Source organism: Petaurus breviceps, unplaced genomic scaffold (genome assembly GCF_028583685.1).
Source record: "Petaurus breviceps papuanus isolate PSGF00001 unplaced genomic scaffold, PetGlider_PUasm1.0 126, whole genome shotgun sequence".
In the NCBI taxonomy this organism is placed as follows: Eukaryota; Metazoa; Chordata; class Mammalia; order Diprotodontia; family Petauridae; genus Petaurus; species Petaurus breviceps.
The window spans coordinates 56,889,057-56,910,854 of record NW_027185655.1 but is presented as its reverse complement, the minus strand read 5'-3'; the positions used below and the strand labels follow the sequence as shown (position 1 = coordinate 56,910,854).

General features: G+C 40.0%; 1 protein-coding gene across 1 annotated transcript in view; it reads left to right on the top strand.

The window, feature by feature from the left end:
- The window catches only part of TENM3 (teneurin transmembrane protein 3), a 3,497,142-nt gene that overhangs the window by 3,399,169 nt on the left and 76,175 nt on the right, over nt 1-21,798 (top strand). The window contains exons 27-30 of the mRNA XM_069096576.1: nt 5,233-5,500; nt 6,984-7,127; nt 10,575-10,824; nt 11,650-11,670. Coding sequence (XP_068952677.1) covers nt 5,233-5,500; nt 6,984-7,127; nt 10,575-10,824; nt 11,650-11,670 — 683 coding nt within the window. The remainder of the gene's footprint in view (nt 1-5,232; nt 5,501-6,983; nt 7,128-10,574; nt 10,825-11,649; nt 11,671-21,798) is intronic.

Here is a 21,798-nt window from a genome sequence, read left to right as displayed (position 1 = left end):
AAATCCCACTCCAGTGGTTACCTATGTACATTCAGCTTCCTTATGTTTAAAATGAAAGGCTTTTACTAGATAGCCATTGGGATCCTTTCTGTTCTAGATATGTGAATTCTCTCCAGTCCTTCATTTCCCATTTCTGTTTTTATGAATTTTTTTGGTTTGTTTTTGAGGAGGGAGGTAAGGCAATTGGGGTTGTGACTTGCCCAAGGTCACACAGCTAGTAAGTGTCAAGTATCTGAGGTCGAACTTGAACCTATCAAGTCCTCCTGACTCCAGGACCAGTGCTCTATTCACCGTGCCACCTACCTGCCCCCATTTCCCATTTCTGTAGAATGAGCGAGTTGAAATTGATAGTCCTTAAGATCTTCCACATCCCAAACTCTGGAATTCTTTAGATTAAAGGAAGGAAACTGTGTATGAGCCACCTACAATGTTTTGGGCATTTGTGTGCTGTTTTATTGTTGTTCAGTCTTGTCTGACACTTAGTGACCCCATATGGGGTTTTCCTGGCAAAGATACTAGAGTGGTTTGTCATTTCCTCCTCCAGCTCATTTTACAGAAGAGGAAACAGGCAAACAGAGTGAAGTGACTTGCCCAGGGTCACACATCTAGGAAGTGTCTGAGGCCAGATTTGAGCTGACGTCTTCCTGACTCCGGGATCCAAGCTCCATCCATTGTGCCTAAGTGCTTGACAAATATTATTTCATTTGTTCCTCACAGTAACCTTGGAAGATCGGTGATGTCAGTATTGCCATTGGACAAGTTAAGTTAGACCAGAAATTAAGTGGCTTGTCCAGGATCAGACTAATAAGTGTCTGACACCAGATTTGAACTCAAGACCAGGGCAACCCTGGCTGCCTCTAAAAGTACATGGGGAGAAAATGGAACCAAAAAACAGACCTCAAAAGAAAATGCCAGATTCTGAAAAAGGAGGCAAATTCTAAGAAGCAAAAGGAGAAATGTGAAGAAAAGTAATCGGTCTCACATGTAGAAAGAAGGTTGAACAACAGACCGTAAATTAATTTAAATCCTAAAATATGTATAATTTCTCCCCAAAAGTGGTTTTACCATTTTGATTTCCAGAGAATTTCTTTCAGTTTGAGGTTCAGACATAGTGATTTCTCTAAGATATTTTGATCATGTCGGAGAATACTGACATCTTAGCACATGTCAAACATTTCTCAAACTTTTTGGACCTATTTAGTCTCAAAAATAATTGGGGATCCCAAAAAGTTTTTGTTTATGTGGGGTTATGTCCACCAATATTTATAGTAATAGAAATGAAAACTGAAAAATTTCCGAAACATGTTTTAAATTTTATTTAAAATTAATATATATATATTAATAATTCAAATTATGAAATGATTAAAATTAATATATTAAATTTTAAAATTAAACAGACTGTTTAGAAATACTCATTACATTAATACAAATATTTTTATGAAAAATCATATATTTTCCCAAAAAATGTGAGAAGAGTGACATTATTTCATATATTTTTGCTAATCTGTGTACTATCTGGCTTAATAGAAGACAGCTGGATTTTTATAGCTGCTTCTGCATTCATTCTTTAGTGATATATTATTTTGGTTGAAGTATATGAATATGTGGCTTCACACATATGTAGTTGAAAAAGGAAGGGGTATTTTTATAAGTAAAAGAGATCTTGGTATTATTATGAAAATAGTTTTGACCTCACAGACCCTTTAGGGTCTGCAGACCGCATTGGAGGACTGCTGCTAAAAAGTATAGTCAATCATCATTTTAACTCACTTCATTGTTGTCCTGAGAAGCATTACAGACTTGCACAATCTACTATGTTCTTTTAATTAATAATTAAGCTCTCTAATTAAGTCACATATCTTATGGTTGGTTAGGAAAAATCTCAGATGAGAGCCAAACCACCTTTGATGCTTAACAGCCACGTGACCCCCTCACATCATGCCCTCTGAGCCCGAGTCTTCTTTTCCAGCCTTATCTTCTTTAGAACCATACCCTAATCAGTGGAAAATTGAAAACAGAGCCCAATGTGTTGACTTGCTAGGCCTCCCTTAAGGAAAGTGCTAGACCACTCAAGAATTACGCTGGTTACAGGACCAGTCCACAGACTACAATTCCACATCCAGAGTAGGTCTTTCAAGGAGTTATTCATAAATGATCAAAACAGTGTGGGAAAAGACATCTGGGGTACATTTATTGAGCTCAGTATGAGCTGGTTGTGTGATCTAACTAAGAAAGCTAAGGCGATTTTAGGCTACATTGAAGTGGTACGGCACACTGAACTACAGAGGTGGAAGTCTCGTGGGACCCTGCCTTGTGCAAACTACACAGAAAGTACTGGGTTCAGTTCTGAATACCACATTTCCAGAACACCACCGATATTCTGGAAGAGGATTCAGCAGCAGAAAACTAAGATGACAAAGGACGTGAGTCAGTGAGTGAGAACAGGCTGAAGGAATTGGGAGGCTTAGCCTGTAAAAGAGAAGACTTGGGCCAAGAGCCCTCAGAGCTGTCTTTTAATTATTTGAGGGATGGTAACAAAGAATGAGAAGAAATGGTTAGAATATGCAAAAAGGAAGATTTAACTTGATATATGGAGACATCTAGGTGGTGCCTTGGATAGAGCACTGGGTCTGGAACCAGGAAGACTCATCTTCTTGAGTTCAAATCTGGCCTAAGAAACTTCTAGCTGTGTGACCCTGGATAAGTCACTTCACCTTGTTTGCCTCCATTTTCCTCATCTGCAAAATGAACTGGAGAAGGAAATGGCAAACTATTCCAGTACCTTTGCCAAGAAAACCCCAAAGACGTCAGAAAAGTCAGAAGCACTTAAAGCTTCCTAATGGACCTGCACCAGGAGGTAGCAAGTTCCCTCTTGCCAAAAGATTCCATTCTAAAGGTTAGATTAAAAATAATTCAAGAGTATTCTCTTTTCAGATATGGTTAGATTAGATGAACTGCAAAGTCCCTTCCAATTCTAAAAATGTTATTTTAGGATAATCTAACAATTTTGGGTCAGTTGGCTAATGAGACCCAAACCATAGGTTTGTTCTACAAAGTAGTCCAGTCAACTTGGTTCTCTTCTTTAGATATGAGACATTGCACCCTTGATCTCAGCCAATCAGATCACATATCTTTTGGTCCTTTCCAGAGGTACCTTTGAACCAAGTAACCAGGGTTCTAATCTTTTTTAAATGTTTTTTAAAATTTTTTTTAATTTAAATTATTTTTAAAAAGTAAAACATACTTTTAAAGTCAATATGCATTAACATTTTCTCCCTCACTTTCTGAAGTCTAGACAATCAACAAAATAGTAAATCAAGCCCTGATTATATTCTAGAGTTTGCCGGTTTCTGAGGTGTAAATGCTTATGCTAAAAATTTAACAGTTAACTGTTGCAAACGAGTACAGATTGGCCCCAGCACTCCATTACTGTTATTCCAATGTCTCCCTCCCCTTCCCTGTCACCCTTTGTAACAGGAGTTTTTAAAAGAGGGAAAAATGATTCAGCAAAGCTAACCAACACATTAGAAGAGTCTAGTATTGTATTTAACATTCCAGTTCCAGAGTCTCCCACCTCTAAAGAAATTGGGGTGGTCTCTCCTCTTATCATTTCTTGGAACTACGTTTATTAACATTGATTTTACAGCGTTTAATTTTGATTTTTTCCTGGTCTTTCCATTTACACTATCAGTGCCCATTATGCATGTTTTTTCTAGTGTTACTAACTTTATGTCACATCAATCCCTATGCCTTGCCAAGAGCCTCTATAATGACTATATCTATCACTTTTCACAGCATAGTAATATCCCTTTTATCCATTTACCACATTTGTGTAGCCATTCCTAAGCTGATGGACATCCACTCTGTTTCTAGTTCTTATCAGTTGTCAAGGTGATCTTCCTGAAGTACAGATCTGACCATTCAGTAAACCCCAGCAACAACTTATTGTCCCTCCCTAGGATGAAACAGGAAATCCTCTGGCTTTTAAAGCCCTTCACACCCGGCCTCCTTCCTGTACATTTCTAGTCCTTTTTGCACTATATGTCCCTTTACATTCTCTACAATGCAGTAACACTGGCCTGTCTACATAACACTCCATCTCCAACTCAGGACATGTTCACTGGCCATCCCATGTGTCTGGAATGCTCTCCCTCCTCACTTCTACCTCCTAGCTTCCCTGGCTTCCTTCCACTCTTATCTCAAATCCTACCTTCTGCAAGAGGCCTTTCCCAGTTCCATCTCTGCCCCCCTCCAACCCTGAATGCTAGTAGCACCTTCCCTCTGGGATTACTTCTCATTTGCACTGTATCTTGTACATATATAGTTGTTAACACATTGTTCCTTCTGTTAAGATTGTGAACTCACTGTGGGCAGGAACCATGCTTTTGCTTTGACCACAAAAAAGGTGCTAAGCAGCTTAGTATACATATTTGGCTATGGGAGGGGATTAAAAAAAAGTATTGGCCTTCTCAGGGTATATGCTAGCTAGCAGCAGAATCTTTGGCTCAAGGGCCTTTTGGTCACTTTCTTAGCATTATTCCAAGTCACTTTCCAGAATGGTTGAACCAGTTCATCAGCAGTAGAGCAGAGAGCCATCTAACATCACCTATTCGCGTTTTTGTGGTTATCTTTGCCAGTCTGTTGAGTATGAGGTGAAACCTCAGAGTGAGGGAATTCACTCTTAGTTCTATCGGCATCAGATGTGACTCTGAACTAATAGACAGGTAAAGGGGGCAGATAAAAGACAGTGGAAGAATTGGTATTACTTATGTTTATTACTAGAAGAACAAATCAATGAAAAACTTTTCTTGATATGCTTTTGTAAAATACTTCACACTGTAGATATTGTTAACAGAATGGAAATTATTCCTATTAATCACCAGATAAATATGACCAGTATTGTAAGGTGGAAGAACATTGATTCTGGAATCAGAAGACCTGGGTCCAGTCCTGTCTCCTATACTACCCATAGGACCTTAGGCAAATCATTCAACCTTCCTAACCTGAGTTTCCTCCAGTGTAAATGAGGGAGTTGGAATACAGGGCCTCTATTGTTTCCAATTCTAAATTTGTGATCCTAAGACCCATTAAGATCTGTGCTTCGTGTCTGGTATGTGTATTTACTCTCTAACTTTCTTTTTTTGCTGTATAATTTGGGGTATTTTTGCTTCTTGACGCAGCAAATGCATCCCATGTAACTGATATTTTTAATCTGTTTTATTCATAAATTAGGTACTTCATGAAGATACTCCAATTCCAGGCACAGACCTGAAACTCTCCTATTTGAGCTCCAGAGCAGCAGGGTACAAGTCAGTCTTGAAGATCACCATGACTCAGTCTGTTATACCATTTAATTTAATGAAAGTTCATCTGATGGTGGCAGTAGTGGGAAGACTCTTTCAAAAATGGTTCCCAGCTTCACCAAATCTTGCATATACGTTCATATGGGACAAGACTGATGCATATAATCAGAAAGTCTATGGTTTGTCTGAAGCTGTTGGTGAGTTCCATAGATGTTGCTGGTTGTTTATTTTTTAATGCCTTCATTTAAACTTTTGTTTCAAATTCATAATGATTATAGAACTAATTATAGCTCATGGAAATTCAATGGCATCAATCAGAAAGGGAGACAGGAGGGAATTTTGGAAGGAACCTCTCAGTTATCCTGGAGAAAGAAATCTGCTACCTGGTGCATAGCATTCGGTAGAGAAAGGTTAAGTGTACCACCTGAGAGAAAGGAGATGCCTCCCTTTATTTTTTGGAGTGAAGACTGTATCCCACGGGAGCTTGGATGAAATTTCATGTTGGGGTCATGCCCTTTCCCCCTCCTTATTTATCTGTATTTCTTCCCTCTGTTATACTTCTCTATTTTTTTCCTGCCTTACTGTAATCATGTATTATTTCTATGGTGTTTTTCTCCATTTTCTCCTTCCTTTTTTCTTCCCTGCATTTCTTCCGTTTGGCTCAGTCACCTAGTCAGAGTGATATTGAATAGTAGAAGATATCTCAGCTAAGTCTAAATCCCAAATCAGCTCAATCATTTAACCCAAACTGAATGAACAGTCACTTTACTCAAGCAGCAAATCAATTAAGTAGAAAAAGAAAAAACAAATCAAGTCAAACCAGTTGTTGAAGTGAATTGACTGGATGATATAGTCAGAGTAGCTGAACTTGGTATGTGCATTGGCATAGCCTCAGGCCCAGAGAATCAGAAACCAAGCTCAGAGTGGGAAGTATTTAGGGCATGGGGAATTTGTGTTCTGTAACTCATTTCAGGCTAAAATGTCAGTAATATTTAAGATGGAAACATCTTTCTAGAGCCTGAGTTATCCAGTTCATGTAACCACACAACTGGGGATTCTTTCCTTCATTTCGAGTGCAAGCTCTGATGTTCCGTCTTACTAGGGGCTAGCATGGTGTCTTGCACACCATAGGAATTTAATAATTATCTGTTAAAATGATTTGAAACCTTTATTTTTACTTTCATGCTTGCTAATTTACTCCTCAATTACTTACATTCAGTTCTAGTATTTACACATGAAAACAGTATAATTCAGTAGCCTTTTTCACCCCTCTGAAATATCCTTTGTTTCCAGTAGTCTTATCAGTTAACATCAGAAATGGAATAGCAAGAATTTAGTTATCACTTATGATTTTTATTTATAATCAGTCAGTGAAGTTTGAATTACCAATTACCAGACCTCCACTTCACTTTGTATTTTGTCAGTACAACCTATGGTGTCAGAATATTGCAGGAAAAATATATTGGGTAATTGAAAAATCTCAGGGGACCATGCATTTAAAAAAAAATTTAAGTGAAAATGTTTATATTTTCTGAATTATCAAGACAAAATTTTTTTCACAAGATAAATGGAAGAAGTATAGTATCCTGAGAATACAATGTGAAAAAATTAGCAAAATAATAATAAGCTGCATTTCTACCTGCAGTTGGGAAAATGAAATGTGATTTGTTGTCATTCCAGTGTCTGTCGGATACGAATATGAATCTTGTTTGGACCTGACTCTGTGGGAAAAGAGAACCGCCATTTTGCAAGGCTATGAATTGGATGCATCCAATATGGGTGGTTGGACACTAGATAAACATCACGTGCTAGATGTTCAAAATGGTAAGATATTTCCTATCACTAGTAAAAAAAAAAAAAGAAGGAAAAAATTAAGACTATTTTTTAAAATATTTCAAGTTCCTTTATCATACTGTTGAAGGGAGAAAGTAGGTCATCTTTGGGGGGGGGGGGGTTAGAGTGTTGTTTTTCTCCTTGATTCCTCTCCAGGATTATTTAAAGATTTATTTGTAAATCTTAGTGTGATGATACTTGTCTCATTTCTTAAGGATCAACAATGTGTATTGGTGTGGGTATTTCTTCCATCAATGTATACTGAATCCTTTCAAAGCTTAATAAGAAGTTATTATGATAGAAAAACTTAATCTCCGGATGACCAGCCCTGTAGTGATGAGCCTCTCTAAATTTAGCTAATCTGGTGTTCCTTGGTTCAGAGACTCAAAATCCATCAGTAGACACAAACTAAAAGCCATTCTACCTTGGTAGGACATTTCTAACCTTGCATTCATATGGCATAGCCTTTTGAAAACTAAAGGTCAGGCCACCCAGCAACATCATCTGAGACATGTTAGGGTTAAATTAAGTGTCTAAGGGCTCTTCTAACTCTAAATTATATGACTTTATGATAGATTAAACTTGGATTTAATCCTAAATTTCAAGGAAGTGATAGGTTAGTGTGATACCTTTAATACAGCTTTATTGACATTCGGTGCTCAGTAAAAAGATCAAGCAGAGATGCTTCCCATGAATTCAGACATCAAGTCAAATGTGAGAACTAGACCATAACAAAAAATATTGCGAACTTGACAGAAAAAATTATTTGAAAAGATGAGTCAACTTTAATTCACAAGGTGAATTGATTGTGACTTGAAATTATATCCAAGAGTTGAGTTTGACAAGTAGTGACTTTTCAAAGTGATGTGTGTCTAATTGAATAAACAAAATGATTTGTAACCATGACAAAGTGGATGAGGTATGGAAATTTGAGGAGCAGAAATAGGCAAAAATGTAGACAGTGACAGGTGCTTGGGTGAGCACCCTGAAACATGGAAATAAATATTCTAATGCTTATCCTTCCATTCTGTCGTAACAGAGGAGTGTCGAGAAGGACCAATCTTTCAAAGTAATAGCTGAATAAATCAGGTGCAGTGAGCAGTGTGCTGACTTGTCAGGATTCTTCTGACAAACATTATAGAAATAAGTTCTTTTTGCAGAATTGGAACTCCATGATTGTTGAAAGTTATGTAACCAAAAGAAGAAAGATTTTAGGTGTTATCAATGCATTCTTTTCTGTATCCTGGGTAAACTATGTTATTATTTTGCAGTCTTACTGAGATTTCCTCTCTTAAAATCTGAAGTCTGTTTTATCCTTCTTGATTGCTTACTAATGTAAATAACAGAGCATTTAAAAATAATCCCCATTGGTGTAATGTGATGTTTTTTTTTCCTGCTCTGTTACTTACTCTAGGCAGGGATAAGGGAGGGGCAGAGAAGAAGGAACAGCATCTCAGCCTCTTCATGTGTATTTTCTTAGAGTGTGATTGTATTAGCAGCAAATCAGCAAAGAAACATAACCATTAGATAAAGAGCTGCTTTGAAATTTGGTCTAGTCAATAAAACACATAACTGGAAAGCATAAAGCAGCAAGAAGTTTACTCAGATTGTAACATGCTGAGATGTGAGCATATGCACCCAACAATAATAGCCGACCATCAACAAGGCACAGTCATGGATCATTAGCAGAGGTTGGCAGACTATGGCCCACAGGTCAAACCCAGTCCACTGTCTGGTTTTGTACAGCCTACTAGTGGTGGGTCAGATTTGGCCCTTGGAGAACTGTTTGCTGACCTCTGATTTATAAAACACAAATACAGTTAAAGAATATAAATTTAAAAACATTTCCAAGTTTGAAACATATTCTGTGTTGGGAATTTTCTCTTTACTTTGAGAAGAACAGAATAGTCATTGCACTTTGTTTTCATGGTCACTTAACCTACCCAAGCCTCAGTTTTCTCATTTATAACATGGGAATAATGTTTTTTTGCTACCCTTCTCTGAGTTACTTTGATTTTTTTTTTTGCTTTTTGGAGAGGGGAAGACAGGGCAATTTGGGTTAAGTGACTTGCCCAAGGCCACACAGCTAGTAAGTGTTAGGTGTCAAAGGTCATATTTGAACTCAGGTCCTCCTGATCCCAGGACTGGTGTTCTATTCACTGTGCCACCTAGCCACCCCACTCTGAGTTATTTTGAGGAAAGCACTTTACAAATCCAATAAATATGTGCTAGTAGTAATAAGGGTAGCAATTACTACTAATAACAATAACAAAAGCTTTACTTTCATTGCTTAAAACAGAATTCAGTTTAAAGAGAACCCACCTACCCAGGCCTGTTTTCTCATCTGTAAAATGGGAAGAATAATGTTTCTGTTACCCTTCTCTGAGTTATTTTGAGGAAAGCACTTTGTAAATCTAATAAATCTAGCAGTAATAATCTAATAGTAGTAGCAGTAGTCATTACTACTAATAACAACAACAAAAACTTTACTGTCATACCTTAAAACAGAATTCAGAGTAGGCTACGCTTCCATAACACTTTTCCTTATAACATTCATCCTATGTACATGTTGAATATCTACATATACATAAACACTTATTATCAAGTGTAGACTTTTAACAGGAAAAATAAAACCCTTTAAGGTACAGTGATGTTCAGAAAATCACTGATTATTTTGAACAGCCTGAAAAGTGTCAGAGGTTCAAATTCCATCTTTCATCCTATAGCCCTGTATAGCCCTGGGCAAGCCCCTTAGCATCCCTGGGCCTCAGTTTCCTCATATCTAAAATGAGGGAGCTGTGCCAAATGGCCTCTGATTTCTCTTCCAGATCTAGACCTATGATCTCATGTTTGTTTATTATAAAATGGGCAGCGAGGTGGTACAGTGTATGGTATAGAATGCTAGACTCTATATTAAAAAAAAAAAAGTCGGAAAGACCTGAGTTCAAATATAGCCTCAGAAACCTCCTCATGGTGTAAGAAGTCATTTAACTTCCATTTGCCTCAATTTCCTCATCTATAAAATGAACATAGTAATACTACCTACTTCCCAAGATTATTGTGAGGATTAAAGGAGACAATACTTGTTAAGCACTTAGCACAGTGCCGGCATAAGCTAAGTACTATGTAAGTGTTAGTTATTAGTAGTAGTATTATAAACCCACATGGAAAAAGGAAACAATCTCTTATGTCTGTATCAGCTATTCTAAAAAAATAGTCAATCAATAGAATCAGCTCTTTCCAATCAACAAAGTTCATTTCAATTATTAGCCAATTATAGCTACTAAAAATATTTCTCACTATGTACTGCTTTAATTTTAAATTAAATATTTTCCCATCCAAATCTAAGATGCAGTGGAAGATGAGTATTATCAAAGCTATAACTTTTCAAGGGATTTCTTTTAATAAAAGAAAAAAATGAATGTGTCTATTCTACAGGTATACTCTACAAGGGAAATGGGGAAAATCAATTCATTTCTCAACAACCTCCAGTGGTCAGTAGTATCATGGGCAATGGACGGAGGCGCAGCATTTCATGCCCAAGCTGCAACGGTCAAGCTGACGGCAACAAGCTCCTGGCTCCGGCCGCTTTGGCTTGTGGGATTGACGGCAGCCTGTATGTAGGAGATTTCAACTATGTACGGCGGATATTCCCTTCTGGGAATGTAACTAGTGTTCTGGAACTGAGGTATGTATGGCTTTCCTTAATTTGGGGATGGTGGAAATGCCACATTGCATAATGAATTCAAATGGAATACTTTTTTGACATTTTAATACAAAAGGGAAACAGCTTTAAAAAAAAAAAACTGAGGCTAAATTACTAACCTATTTATCTAGACAGATCTTCCAAGTGTTTAAATTAGTCCCTAGGAATGCTAGGTCCTTTGTGGGGGTCAGGAAAAGCCCAGGTTTAAGTATATTCATTCTGTCAGGCCATTAACGTGGTTTACCAGGACTTTGCTGAATGGTCCCCTAACGGACCAATATAAAAATTCCTCATTGGCTACACTGAGCAACCAGCACACTGGGGGGATATGGCTGAGTGTTTATAATTACTTTAATTTCCTTCAGAACAACCTTGTGATATAGGTTGATAGATACCGTTACCCTCATTTCACAAGTGATGAAATTGAGGAGTGAACTGTTTAAGGAAGCTGCCTTTAGATCGTAGTACATGGCAGTGAGATGAGCAGAAATATGCTATTACCATTCCCCATGGCTGCATTTCTAAGCTTTCCTTTAATCCACTTACTACAGAGTTATTGTCAAAAGTTTTCTTGGTTAATGTAAGAGTGATAACAAAATATTCTAACAGTCAAAATCAATGTCTCACTTTACAAGTAAATTAATTTGTCTCACTCTATGAAATTCACTTCTAGTCTTATTTCTGTTAAATTAACAATATTCTGTTAAAAAAGATAAAATATCTATGTTCTACTCATTCTTTAACTTCTTTGTTGACTTTCTCTAACTGAACTTTTTTTTTACCTTTTCTTTATCTGCTCCTCCCAAGAAATAAAGATTTTAGACATAGGTAAGCATATTATTTAAAGGTGATTTTATGTTTTCAGTGCCCATTTTACTTCTTAAGCATTCATTCTGAATTCAGTTCTTTTTAGTTTATTATGAGAGAAGACACCTAATATCAGAAAAATGATTAAGCTGTTATAAAAGTAAACCTTTTATTTATATTTTATTCTAAATGTTAAGTGGTAAAAGTGATGGATGCTTGTTCCTGGCCATATCTTTTAAAAAATATATATTTGGGCTGTGTTTCTGTGAATGGCTTTTGAGTTCATTCATTTTTTTCCAGTCATGCCCGACTCTTCATGAACCCATTTGCAGTTTTCTTGGCAAAAATGCTGGAGTGGGTTGCCATTTCCTTCTCCAACTCTTTTTACAGATGAGGAAACTGAGGCAAAGTTAAGTGATTTGCCTAGGGTCTCACAGCTAGGAAGTATATGAGTTGGATTTGAACTCAAGAAGAGTTCAGAGAGCCCCCAGGACCGGCGTGCTATTCACTGTGCCACTCAGATGCCCTGTGAATGGCATAGTCAGAAAAAAGAATGAGCCCAAATCAGGAATGGGGGCAGAGTGTAAGTGGGGCTGGGTGAACACAAGAACCACTTAAGGCCTTTCAGGAAAGTTCCTGCTCATCTTTCAACATGTTTATTTTTTCAGACCAAACCCCTGGGACTGTCAGCTGTTGACATTCCCACCCAGCTTTTATCTTGAATTACCTCTCTGCTTCCACACAGTCAATATGAAGGGGGCAATGGAGGGTTGGGAACCAGATAACACAATATAGTTTGGAAACATTCCCTCCCACTGACCCAGCCGCTGACTCAAAGCTGGCACAGGCAGAGGGGATGGCAGCAGCCCAGTACAGGATTATTTGGTTGTGTGCGAGGAGAAGGAATGGAGAAGTGCACTTTCCACTCAAACCTGAGATTTATTTCTATTAAGATGTCAATAAACCAATGTGAAACTTCAAATGACAGCACAGTGCATTGTGGGGAAGAAAGTTTTGAAGAGACTAGGGAGTCAGTAATTCTGCTGATAGGTTCTTTTTGCTCACTGGTTTGGTTGGTTTTTTTTTTCATTTAAGGCAAAACCATTTAACTTTTTCAACCCAAGTGTTGTTCCCAGCATTCTGTCCTGCCCTCGCCAGGCAGTCTGTCACCTCTGCCTGAGATGCTCTCCTCCTCATCTGGAATCCCTACCTTCAAGGCAGGGCTCATGTTTTTATCTTTCACACATGGCAGGAGCAATGTAAAGACTGCAAGTCAAGAAAACCTAAGTTTGAAACCTGAGTCGGGCATTTAACTGGCTGTGTAATCACTGGGCCTCTATTTCCTCATCTGCAAAATGGAAACAATAACAGCCCCTACCTCACAGCGTTGTTGTGAGGAACAAATGAGATAATAAGTATAAAACCCTTCACAGACCCTATAGCGAGCTAGTGCTAGAAGTTTGTTGAATTGAATTGACAGCATCAGCAACTAATCAAAGTAATATATTTGCAAAGGAACAGGATGTGAGAAATTGATGTTTTATGGTATTGATTTGTCCTGTAAGCTGATGACCCTTTTGTTGTTTTCTGAAGATGGATGCCTTTTAAATTCCAATTTTCATAATAATACAGACAGACAGAATGATTTGAAAATTTGTTTTCCTTAAACCTCTTTTTTAAGTAACCCCTCATTTGGTCCCACTGATTCTCGCAGATTAAATCTGTGTTCAGATAAGTAGTATTCTAAGAAAAATCTCTGCATGACAAGCATATTTCCAAGCTTAAGTTATTGACTTAGTTAAGGAAGTCTTCCCAAATACAAAGCTCAAGAATCATAAAATAATTTGGAGAAGCTTTTTGGCATTGGTTGTAATGGAATTTGACTTGTAGTTGATAGTTTCTTAATTCTAAAAGGAGTTTATACTTGAGTTCTCAAGAAGTCATGAACAGTAAGATATGAGGAAGAAGGAATTATTCAAGGATTAAAACTGGCTGGAACTGAAGTAAAAGTTTCTAGCCTTGCAGGCAGTCCAAAAAGTTTTCCCTATCTCCGCACCTCATTCTACATTTAGCTAAAACCTGTGCTCAAGAAAAGATGAGGCAGTAACAGTGACACCCTGAAGCGCAGGCTTTTACCTAGAAAACACATCTCAAGATCCAGGCCTGAAGAAGAAGGATGGGGCAGTGGAGGAGGGCTGGGAGATAAAGACAGGAAATCAAGCTGGGAAAAAAAAGGCTTAAAATGGTTACTTTGGTTTGGATTTTCATGGTACAAGATTGAAAAAGAGACAGCGTAATGTCCAAGGCATTCTTAACTGGCTATTCAGATCAGTTACACAGGTAGAAAGGTAGAAAGGAGCTGGCAGGTCAGGATTGAAAGTTCTCAGGACAGAGGGGAAGGCCAAGGAAACAGACCTGGGAATCACTGATTCCCCAGAAAGTCACAGGGTCCTAGCTAGGATCCCAGGGAATGTAGCCTTCATCACTGTGGCACGCTAGACTGAGCACAGCACATGGAATCCAAGGACCTAGGTTTCCAACCCCAGCTTTGCTATTTATTACCTGTGTGACCCTGGGAAATCAGTCAGGACAGAAATATTTACTGTGTCAGACTCTGTTCTGGATGCTGGGAATACAGAGACACAAGTGAAAGAGCCTGTCCTCAGGGAGCTTACAGTCTAGGAGTTCAAGACAACATTTATCTATACATATATACAAGATATCTCTCTCTGCCTCTATAGATAGATATGTAGATAACCGGGGAGGGGAAAGGCTCTTGCAGCTAGGGGGCATCAAGAAAGGCTTCATTTCATGTAGAAGGTGGTACTTGATCTGACCCTTAAAGGAAGCTTCCTAACAGGCAGAGCTGATGAGGGAAGACATTACTGGCATGGGGGACCACCAGTACAAAGGCATTTTATTTTGTTAAACATTTCCTAATTATATCTTAATCTGGTTTTGAACTACAATTTGGAGTTTTCCAGCCCATGTGCCACAAATCTGACACAACTAGATTGTTCTTTCAACCCTTTCCAGTTACAAATATGTGATTCTACTTTCTGAAGGCCAAACAAGTCATTAAGTAGTAAAATCAGAATGAAAAGGTGGACCTTCTGACTCCCAAATCATATGCCTTTTCCCCTATACCGTGATACTATAGGAGTGGGTAGGATTACCATAGGAGAGATGATGGAAAGAGAGGCAATATGATACAACAGGAGCCCTGAATTCTAATCCTTTTCTCTCCCATGAATTGACGGTGACCTTGGATCTCTTTATCTCACTTGACCTCAGTTTTCTCACCTGTAAGATGGGGTCAGATTGGAAAAGCTCCAAAGGCCTTTTCAGCTCTATGAACCTAAGAAGTTTCACAAGAGTAACTTAGAGAATATCTTCTTCAGTTGCTGTGGAAGAGGAAGAAAAGCCAAGAAAGAGGGGTGGTCAGAGCATCAAATGTTGCAGAGAGGTCAAGGAATGTGAAACTGAAGGGGGAAAAAAACACTGGAGGTCATGGGTGGCTCTTGAGAGAAGAGTTCCTGCTGAGTGGAGAGAATGGAGTCCAGATGGCAAGTGACTAAAAGAATGGTGGGGAGGAAGTGGAGGCACTTTTTTTCTAACAGTGAAGATGGGAGAATGACTTCAGTGGGGAACAAGGTTGAGAAAGGGGATGGTTGTTTTGGTGGTTGTTGTTTTAAACCATACTGGAGACCTAGACAAACTTATGGACAGAGGAGGAAAGAATCTGTAGAGAAAAAAAGGTTAAAGATACACAAAAGGAAATAATGAAAATCAGTAGAGACTAGAAGGGGCGGGATCAAGGACACAGGGGAAGCGAGTACCCTGGGTAAGGAGAAGGGTCATTTCATTGTCTGAAACAGGAGGACAAGCATCAACCCAAAGAAGTTCTGTGTCAGAGATGGAAGGTGGGGGGTTTCAGCTCAAACTTGATCTCAGCAAAGCAGCACTGTGAGAGAAAGAGTAGACGTGAAATAGGGTGCTTCAGAAAGTTTGGGAATTCCAAAAGGAGTCAGTAAGAGGTGAATAAGAGAATTGTTGGGCAGCAGTGAGGACCTAGATGAGAGTAGGTAACATAAATTTGCACTGGAACCAGCCAATTTCAGGGTCTATACAAAGTAAGCAGTTAATAAATGCCATTTCATTTATTCATTCATTCATTTATTCACTGATGAATTTCTCCAGTAATACTGGACAGCCCAGAAACAGGTGAAGGGAGATGGCAGGCATTACCTAGAACTGGAGATTTTCAGAATTAAAATAACACTGTGAGGCAAGGAAAGACCATTTGCTTTGTTTTTGTTTTGTTGTTTTAGTTTGGATTTTTTTTGTTGTTGGATTTCTTTTGCTTTTTGGAGGGCAATTGGGGTTAAGTGACTTGCCCAAGATCACACGGCTAGTAAGTCTTAAGTGTCTGAGGCTGGATTTGAACTTGGGTCCTTCTGACTCCAGGGCTGGTGCTCTATTCACTGCACCACCTATCTGCCCCAAAACCATTTGCTTTGGACTTACAAAGTCATAGCTTATAACTAGGGTTCTTTGGGGATTCATGACTTAAACGCTCTTCATTTTACAGATTTGGAAACTGAGGTCAAGAGTATCTAAGGAATTTGCTCAGTGATACAGCTAGTAGGTGTCTGAAGTGAGATTCAGACCTGGGGCTACCTGACTCCAAGTCTAGCACTCTATCCCACTTCCCCCCAGGACCTGGATTTACCAACCCCTCACCCCAACGGTGTCACTGTCTGTAGGAGCTTAACCTCCATATGAGTCACTCTACCTTTTGTGACCTCAATTACCCATCTATAAGATGAGATATCTTAGCTCTAAATCCATTCAGTGACCCCATGATAGAAGGTGAAAGGAGCGAGGGGATGGATGAAGGAGCCTTGTGGTGCTTCAAAGTGACAGACTCTGGGGGTCTAGACCTGGGGTGGGGAACCTTTGGCCTTGAGGCCAATGTGGCCTATTAGTGAAGCCTATGGAAGTAGAACAGGGATGAGGAGCAGCAGATAGAACCCAAAATTCCACTGAGGACAGGCTGGCAGATAGGCTGCTACAAGCAAACAGGACCTAAGTAGACCATGCTACCTAAAATATCTTAGGCAAAAATATCCCCCAGGCATTCCCATTCCTACTGTGGCTCCTTGTCAGCTCATTCTTAGGCCCTGAAACCACTACCTGAAATGTCCACATAAACCTAGCCGTGCTGAGCTCATCTGCTCCCAGAGGAGCAGGGCCATAGTCATTCACTTGTTTTGTCAGCATCTGAGGCAGAGAGGAGGTTAGATTCTGGGCCAGAAGGTACCTGAAGCCCACTGAGCCCAAGCCCTTCATATTATAGATGACAAACCTGGGCCCCAGAGGTGATACAGCTTGGCCAAGATAACACACAAGCATCAGATTTGGGGGATTTGAACATAGGGCCTCTGATCCCAAAGCCAGTGCAATCTAAGCCATTGAATCATGATTCTCTTGGGTTGGATGTGGGGACAGAGTCATACTGGTGGGGGGCCTCGCTGTCAAAAGGTTGGAGAACATGGGGACGCTAGGTGGACTAGAACATCGAGCACTGGGAATCGGGAAGACCTGATTTCAGTTCTGGCTTCATATACTTCATAGCAGTGGGACCCTTGGGTGAGTTACTTCATTTCTCTGGGCCTCATCTGTAAAATGAGGGTAATAATAGCACTTACCTCCCAGGGTTGTGGGGATGATGAAGAGATTTAACCTACTTAAAATGCTTTGCAAACTTTACAGTGATGTATGAGTATTAGCTACACATAAAAATGAAGATGCCTGGGTGGGTTATCAGGGCTGTGTTAAAATGGGTGGAGGTTCATTGTGTAGTCTTCTCACAGGTACCTTGGGTCTGCCCAGCAGTCTAGAGCCAGAATTATAACAGCCATAGACAGATTACTCACAAACCATGATCTGTTACCCAGAAAATAAGTGTCTGCTTGGCTAAAATTGTCATAACACTTCTGCTAATGAAGCAGGTTTTCTTGTAGTTGTTGTCACTGGATGGCAGTGCAGTTCATTCTGGTGCCCCCACATCCCTTTGACCTTTACCCACTCCACCCTGGTGTGACTAAGTCTTGGTCCCTAGACCACCTGTTACAAAAGCTGAGCTTCTCAACAGGCTGTTGTGCTTTGAAGGTGGGGGGAAGGATGTATACAGTCTTCCTCCGATGCCTCGTTGTAGAAGGGAAGTGACCTTGGGTTCTTGAAGACTATTGCCAGTGGAGAACAGATTCTGACAAGTCTCACCAAACTATGATATTAAAACTTATGCACTTTAAGATCTGCAATGTTCTTTACACACAATCCCATTTGATCCTTACACCAACCCTAGGAGGTAGGTGCTGTCATTACTATTATCCCCATTTTCCAGATGAGGAAACTTGAGAACAAGAGAGTTTAAATGACTTTCCCAGGGTCAGAGAGGTAATGTGTATGAGGCCAGATTGAACTCGGGTGTTCCTGACTCCCAAGTCCATTGATGTCTCTACTATGCCACATAAAAGGGTCACAGATTTAGAACCTGTGATCTAGAGGGGTCCCTAGAGGCTATCTTAGTCACCAAGGAGACCCAGGAGGGTGAAATAATGTGCAAGGTCATGTGGGCAGGAAGTGTCATAGTCTTGATTTGAACTCAGGTCATCTGATTACAAACCAGTGTGAGACAGACTGAAGATGATGTGTCTGTAAACAAGGACCAACCTCATTAAATTGAGAGGCTGGGATGAGAGAAACTGAAGTCAGGGAAATAGGCTGATTATGAAGGCACTGAAATGCCCAACAGTAACTCATCTTGGAGTCATAGGATCATAGGGACATAGAGCCCATCAAGTCCAATGCCTTGATTGTTCAGATAAAAAAATAAAGGTGGGTGTGGCTAGGTGGTACAGTGAATACAGCACGGGCCCTGGAGTCAGGAGGACCTGAGTTCAAATCCAGCCTCAGACACTTAACACAAAAACTAGCCGTGTGACCTTGGGCAAGTCACTTAACCCCAATCGCCCCTCCAAAAAAAACCCAAAGAAATAGAGGTGAAGGTTAAGTGACTTGCCTAGGGTCACACAGCTAGCAAATATCTGAGGCAGGACTGGAACCCAGGGACTGGGGTCAGAAATACTTTGAAGGCAGAATTGACAGAACTTAGTCCCATGAAAAGGAAGAAAGTCAAATCATCTTTTTCACCTGAGTAAGAGGAACAAATGATGAAGCAGGAGATTTCAATGTTAGGTAACTGTAGAAAAATTCACTTAAAGCGTTGCTTTGTAATTTACTTGAGCTTTCTTCACAAACAGGAAACATTCAGCTTGTCTGCCCTGCCCTTCATCCACTCTCCTCCGTCTATTGATCTGATCTGGTGACTTTAGCTATTCCTTTGTCCTCCCTTTCATGCTTCAGATATAGGTTATGGGAGAATTCTGAATGGATAATGGAAAGGAAAAGAAATCCATAAAGGTTTACATGAAATGTGGTCAATTTAATTCCAAATTTTGAAACATTTATAATTTGTGATAGGATTTTTCAAACCATACAAACACAAGCATGTCTATGTGTGTGTGTGTGTGTGTGTGCCTGCACGTGTCTGTGAACCTGTCACCTTCTGTAGTTCACTGGTTTGTACTCATTGACCCATTCAACAAACTTCATTAGTTTTTACTAATTCACTCATTCAATAAACATTAAGCAAAGGGGAAGTAAATGATGCTTGCCCTCAGTGAATTTAAAATCTACTGGGGGTGTGTGCATACATGCATATATGTATATCTGCTAAATACAAAGTAAAGTCTAGGAAGTGAGGAGAAGAGCACAGCTCACTGGGGGAGGGTGGGTATTTGAGCTGAGCTCTGAGGGCACTGTGTAGGGATTTCTGTAGGGATTCCTTTGAGGCAAGACACAAGGGGCAGTACATGCCAAGCAGAGTGAACGTTTGCTGAAAAGGCACGGAAACAGAAGGTGGCATGGTGAGGAACAATGAGAAGACCAGTTCAGCTAGAATATTGAGTGTGTGAGGAAGAGAAATGGGCAGAACCTAGGAAGGTAGAATGGAGACCCATTGTGAAGATCTCTAAAGGCCAAACATAGGATACAAGGGAGCCACAGCAAACGAGAGATGTGGTCTGACCTATATTTTAGGAACATTAACCTGGAAGCTGGGTAGGAAGACTGAATGCCAAACATAGATACTTTAAGTAGGGAGACCAGTTGAGAAGCTATTGCAATAAACCCTCCAGGTGAGAGGGGATGAGTGCCTAAATTAGGGGGGTGGCTTTGTAAGTGGAGAGAATAGGACATAGGCAAGAACAATTCTGAAGGCAAAATCATTAAGAGTTAGGAACCAGAGGATTGAGGGAGAATGAAATGTTGAGCCTGACACATTGTAAACCTGGGTGAACAGTAAAGCGAGGAAACAAGGAGTTGTGGTTGGGAGTTTAGTGAAGGATTGAGAAGAGTTTCATTCTGGAGATGTTGCATTTGAGATCCCTACAGGACATACTGAATGTACTGATCTAGGGATCATCTGCTTAAAAGTGTTAATAGACCACCAATAGAATGAGTTAGTTAGAGAAGAGGGCCCAGGCTCTGGGAAACACATAGTGGACAGGCCTAGGATGTAGGGTTGAACTGGTCATCTATATTACTGAGACTATGAACAGAAATAAATGGAACCAAAACAGGAATGAAGGACTTATAGGAGAAGAAGGGGTGGAGGACATGGTAAAATTAAAGACTAGGTTTAGGAGGGGTTGATCAGGAGAGATTGAATCCATAAGCTGGAGATGGGAATTTCAGTGCTCTGCCTCAGGGAGGTAGAATGGTTATGAAGGATGTTCAGATCAAGGGTCAGTCAGTCAGTCCGTAAACATTTCTTAAGTTCCAGACACTGTGTTAAGCCCTGGGGCTACAAAGAAAGGCAAAAGATAGTCCCTGCTTTCAAGAAATTCACAGTCTGTTGGAGGAGAAAACATGCACACATCTTTGTACAAACAAGATACATTCAGGATAAAGTGAACATGATCATAGAGGGAAGGCATTAGCAGTAATGAGGACTAGAACGGGCTTCTCGGAGAAGGTGAAATTTTAAGGGGGACTTGCAGAAAGGTAGGGAAGCCAGGAGGCAGAGAGGAGGAGGAAGAGCGTTCTTGGCATGAGGGACAGACCATGAAAATGCCTACAGCTGGGAGAGGGAAAGTCTTGTGTGAGAAACAGCAAGGAGTCTGAGGTGTCTGGAATGAAGAATTTGTGGAAGTGAGCAGTGTGTACAAAGACTGTAAAGGTGGGGGGGGGGCAATTGATGAAGGACTCTGAATGCCATACCAAGGGTTTCCTGTTTGCTTATGGAGAGGATAGGGATCCACTGGGCTTTATTCATTAGGGTAGGAAGGGGCTGGGGTAAGAAATGACATTGGCAGATCTTCCTTTAAGAACATCACTTGGATAGCTGAGTGGAGAGCAGACTGGAGTGGAGAGAGACATGTTAGAAGGAGACCAACCAGCAGGTTGCCCAGGCATGAGGTGAAGAGAGTGGATACCAGGGTGGTGGCAGTGTAAGAGGGAGGGGTGTATGTATGAGAAATGTTATGAAAGTCAAATCAACTGGATTTGGCAACAGATTGCATATGGAGAGAGAGCAAGGAATTGAGAATGACCCCTATGTTGTAAGCCCAAGTGACTGAGAGGATCATGGCGCTCTCTAACATGGAAAGTTAGGAAGAGGGGAAAGATGGAGTCAAAGATAACGAGTTCAGTTTGGGATATGTTAAGTTTAACATATCTGTGGGACGTCCAATGTGAGATGTCAGTTGGCAACTGAAGATGTCAGACTGGAGGTTCTTGGCAGAGAGATCAGAGTTGGAAAAGTAGAGAGAATTGAGAATAGAGTAGTTGAGAATAGAGATGATAATTGAGTCCATCGAAGCTAAGCGAGAGAAGAGGACCCAGGATAGAATCCTGGGGGAACCTCCGCAATTAGAGGTCGTGACCTGGATGGAGAATCTGCAAAGAAGACTGAGAAGTGTTCAAACAAGTAGGAAGAGAAGCAGAAGAGAGAAATGTCATGAAACCCCACAGGGAAGAGAGTGTCAAGGAGAAGGAGGGTGCCTGGAAGTGTCAAAAGAT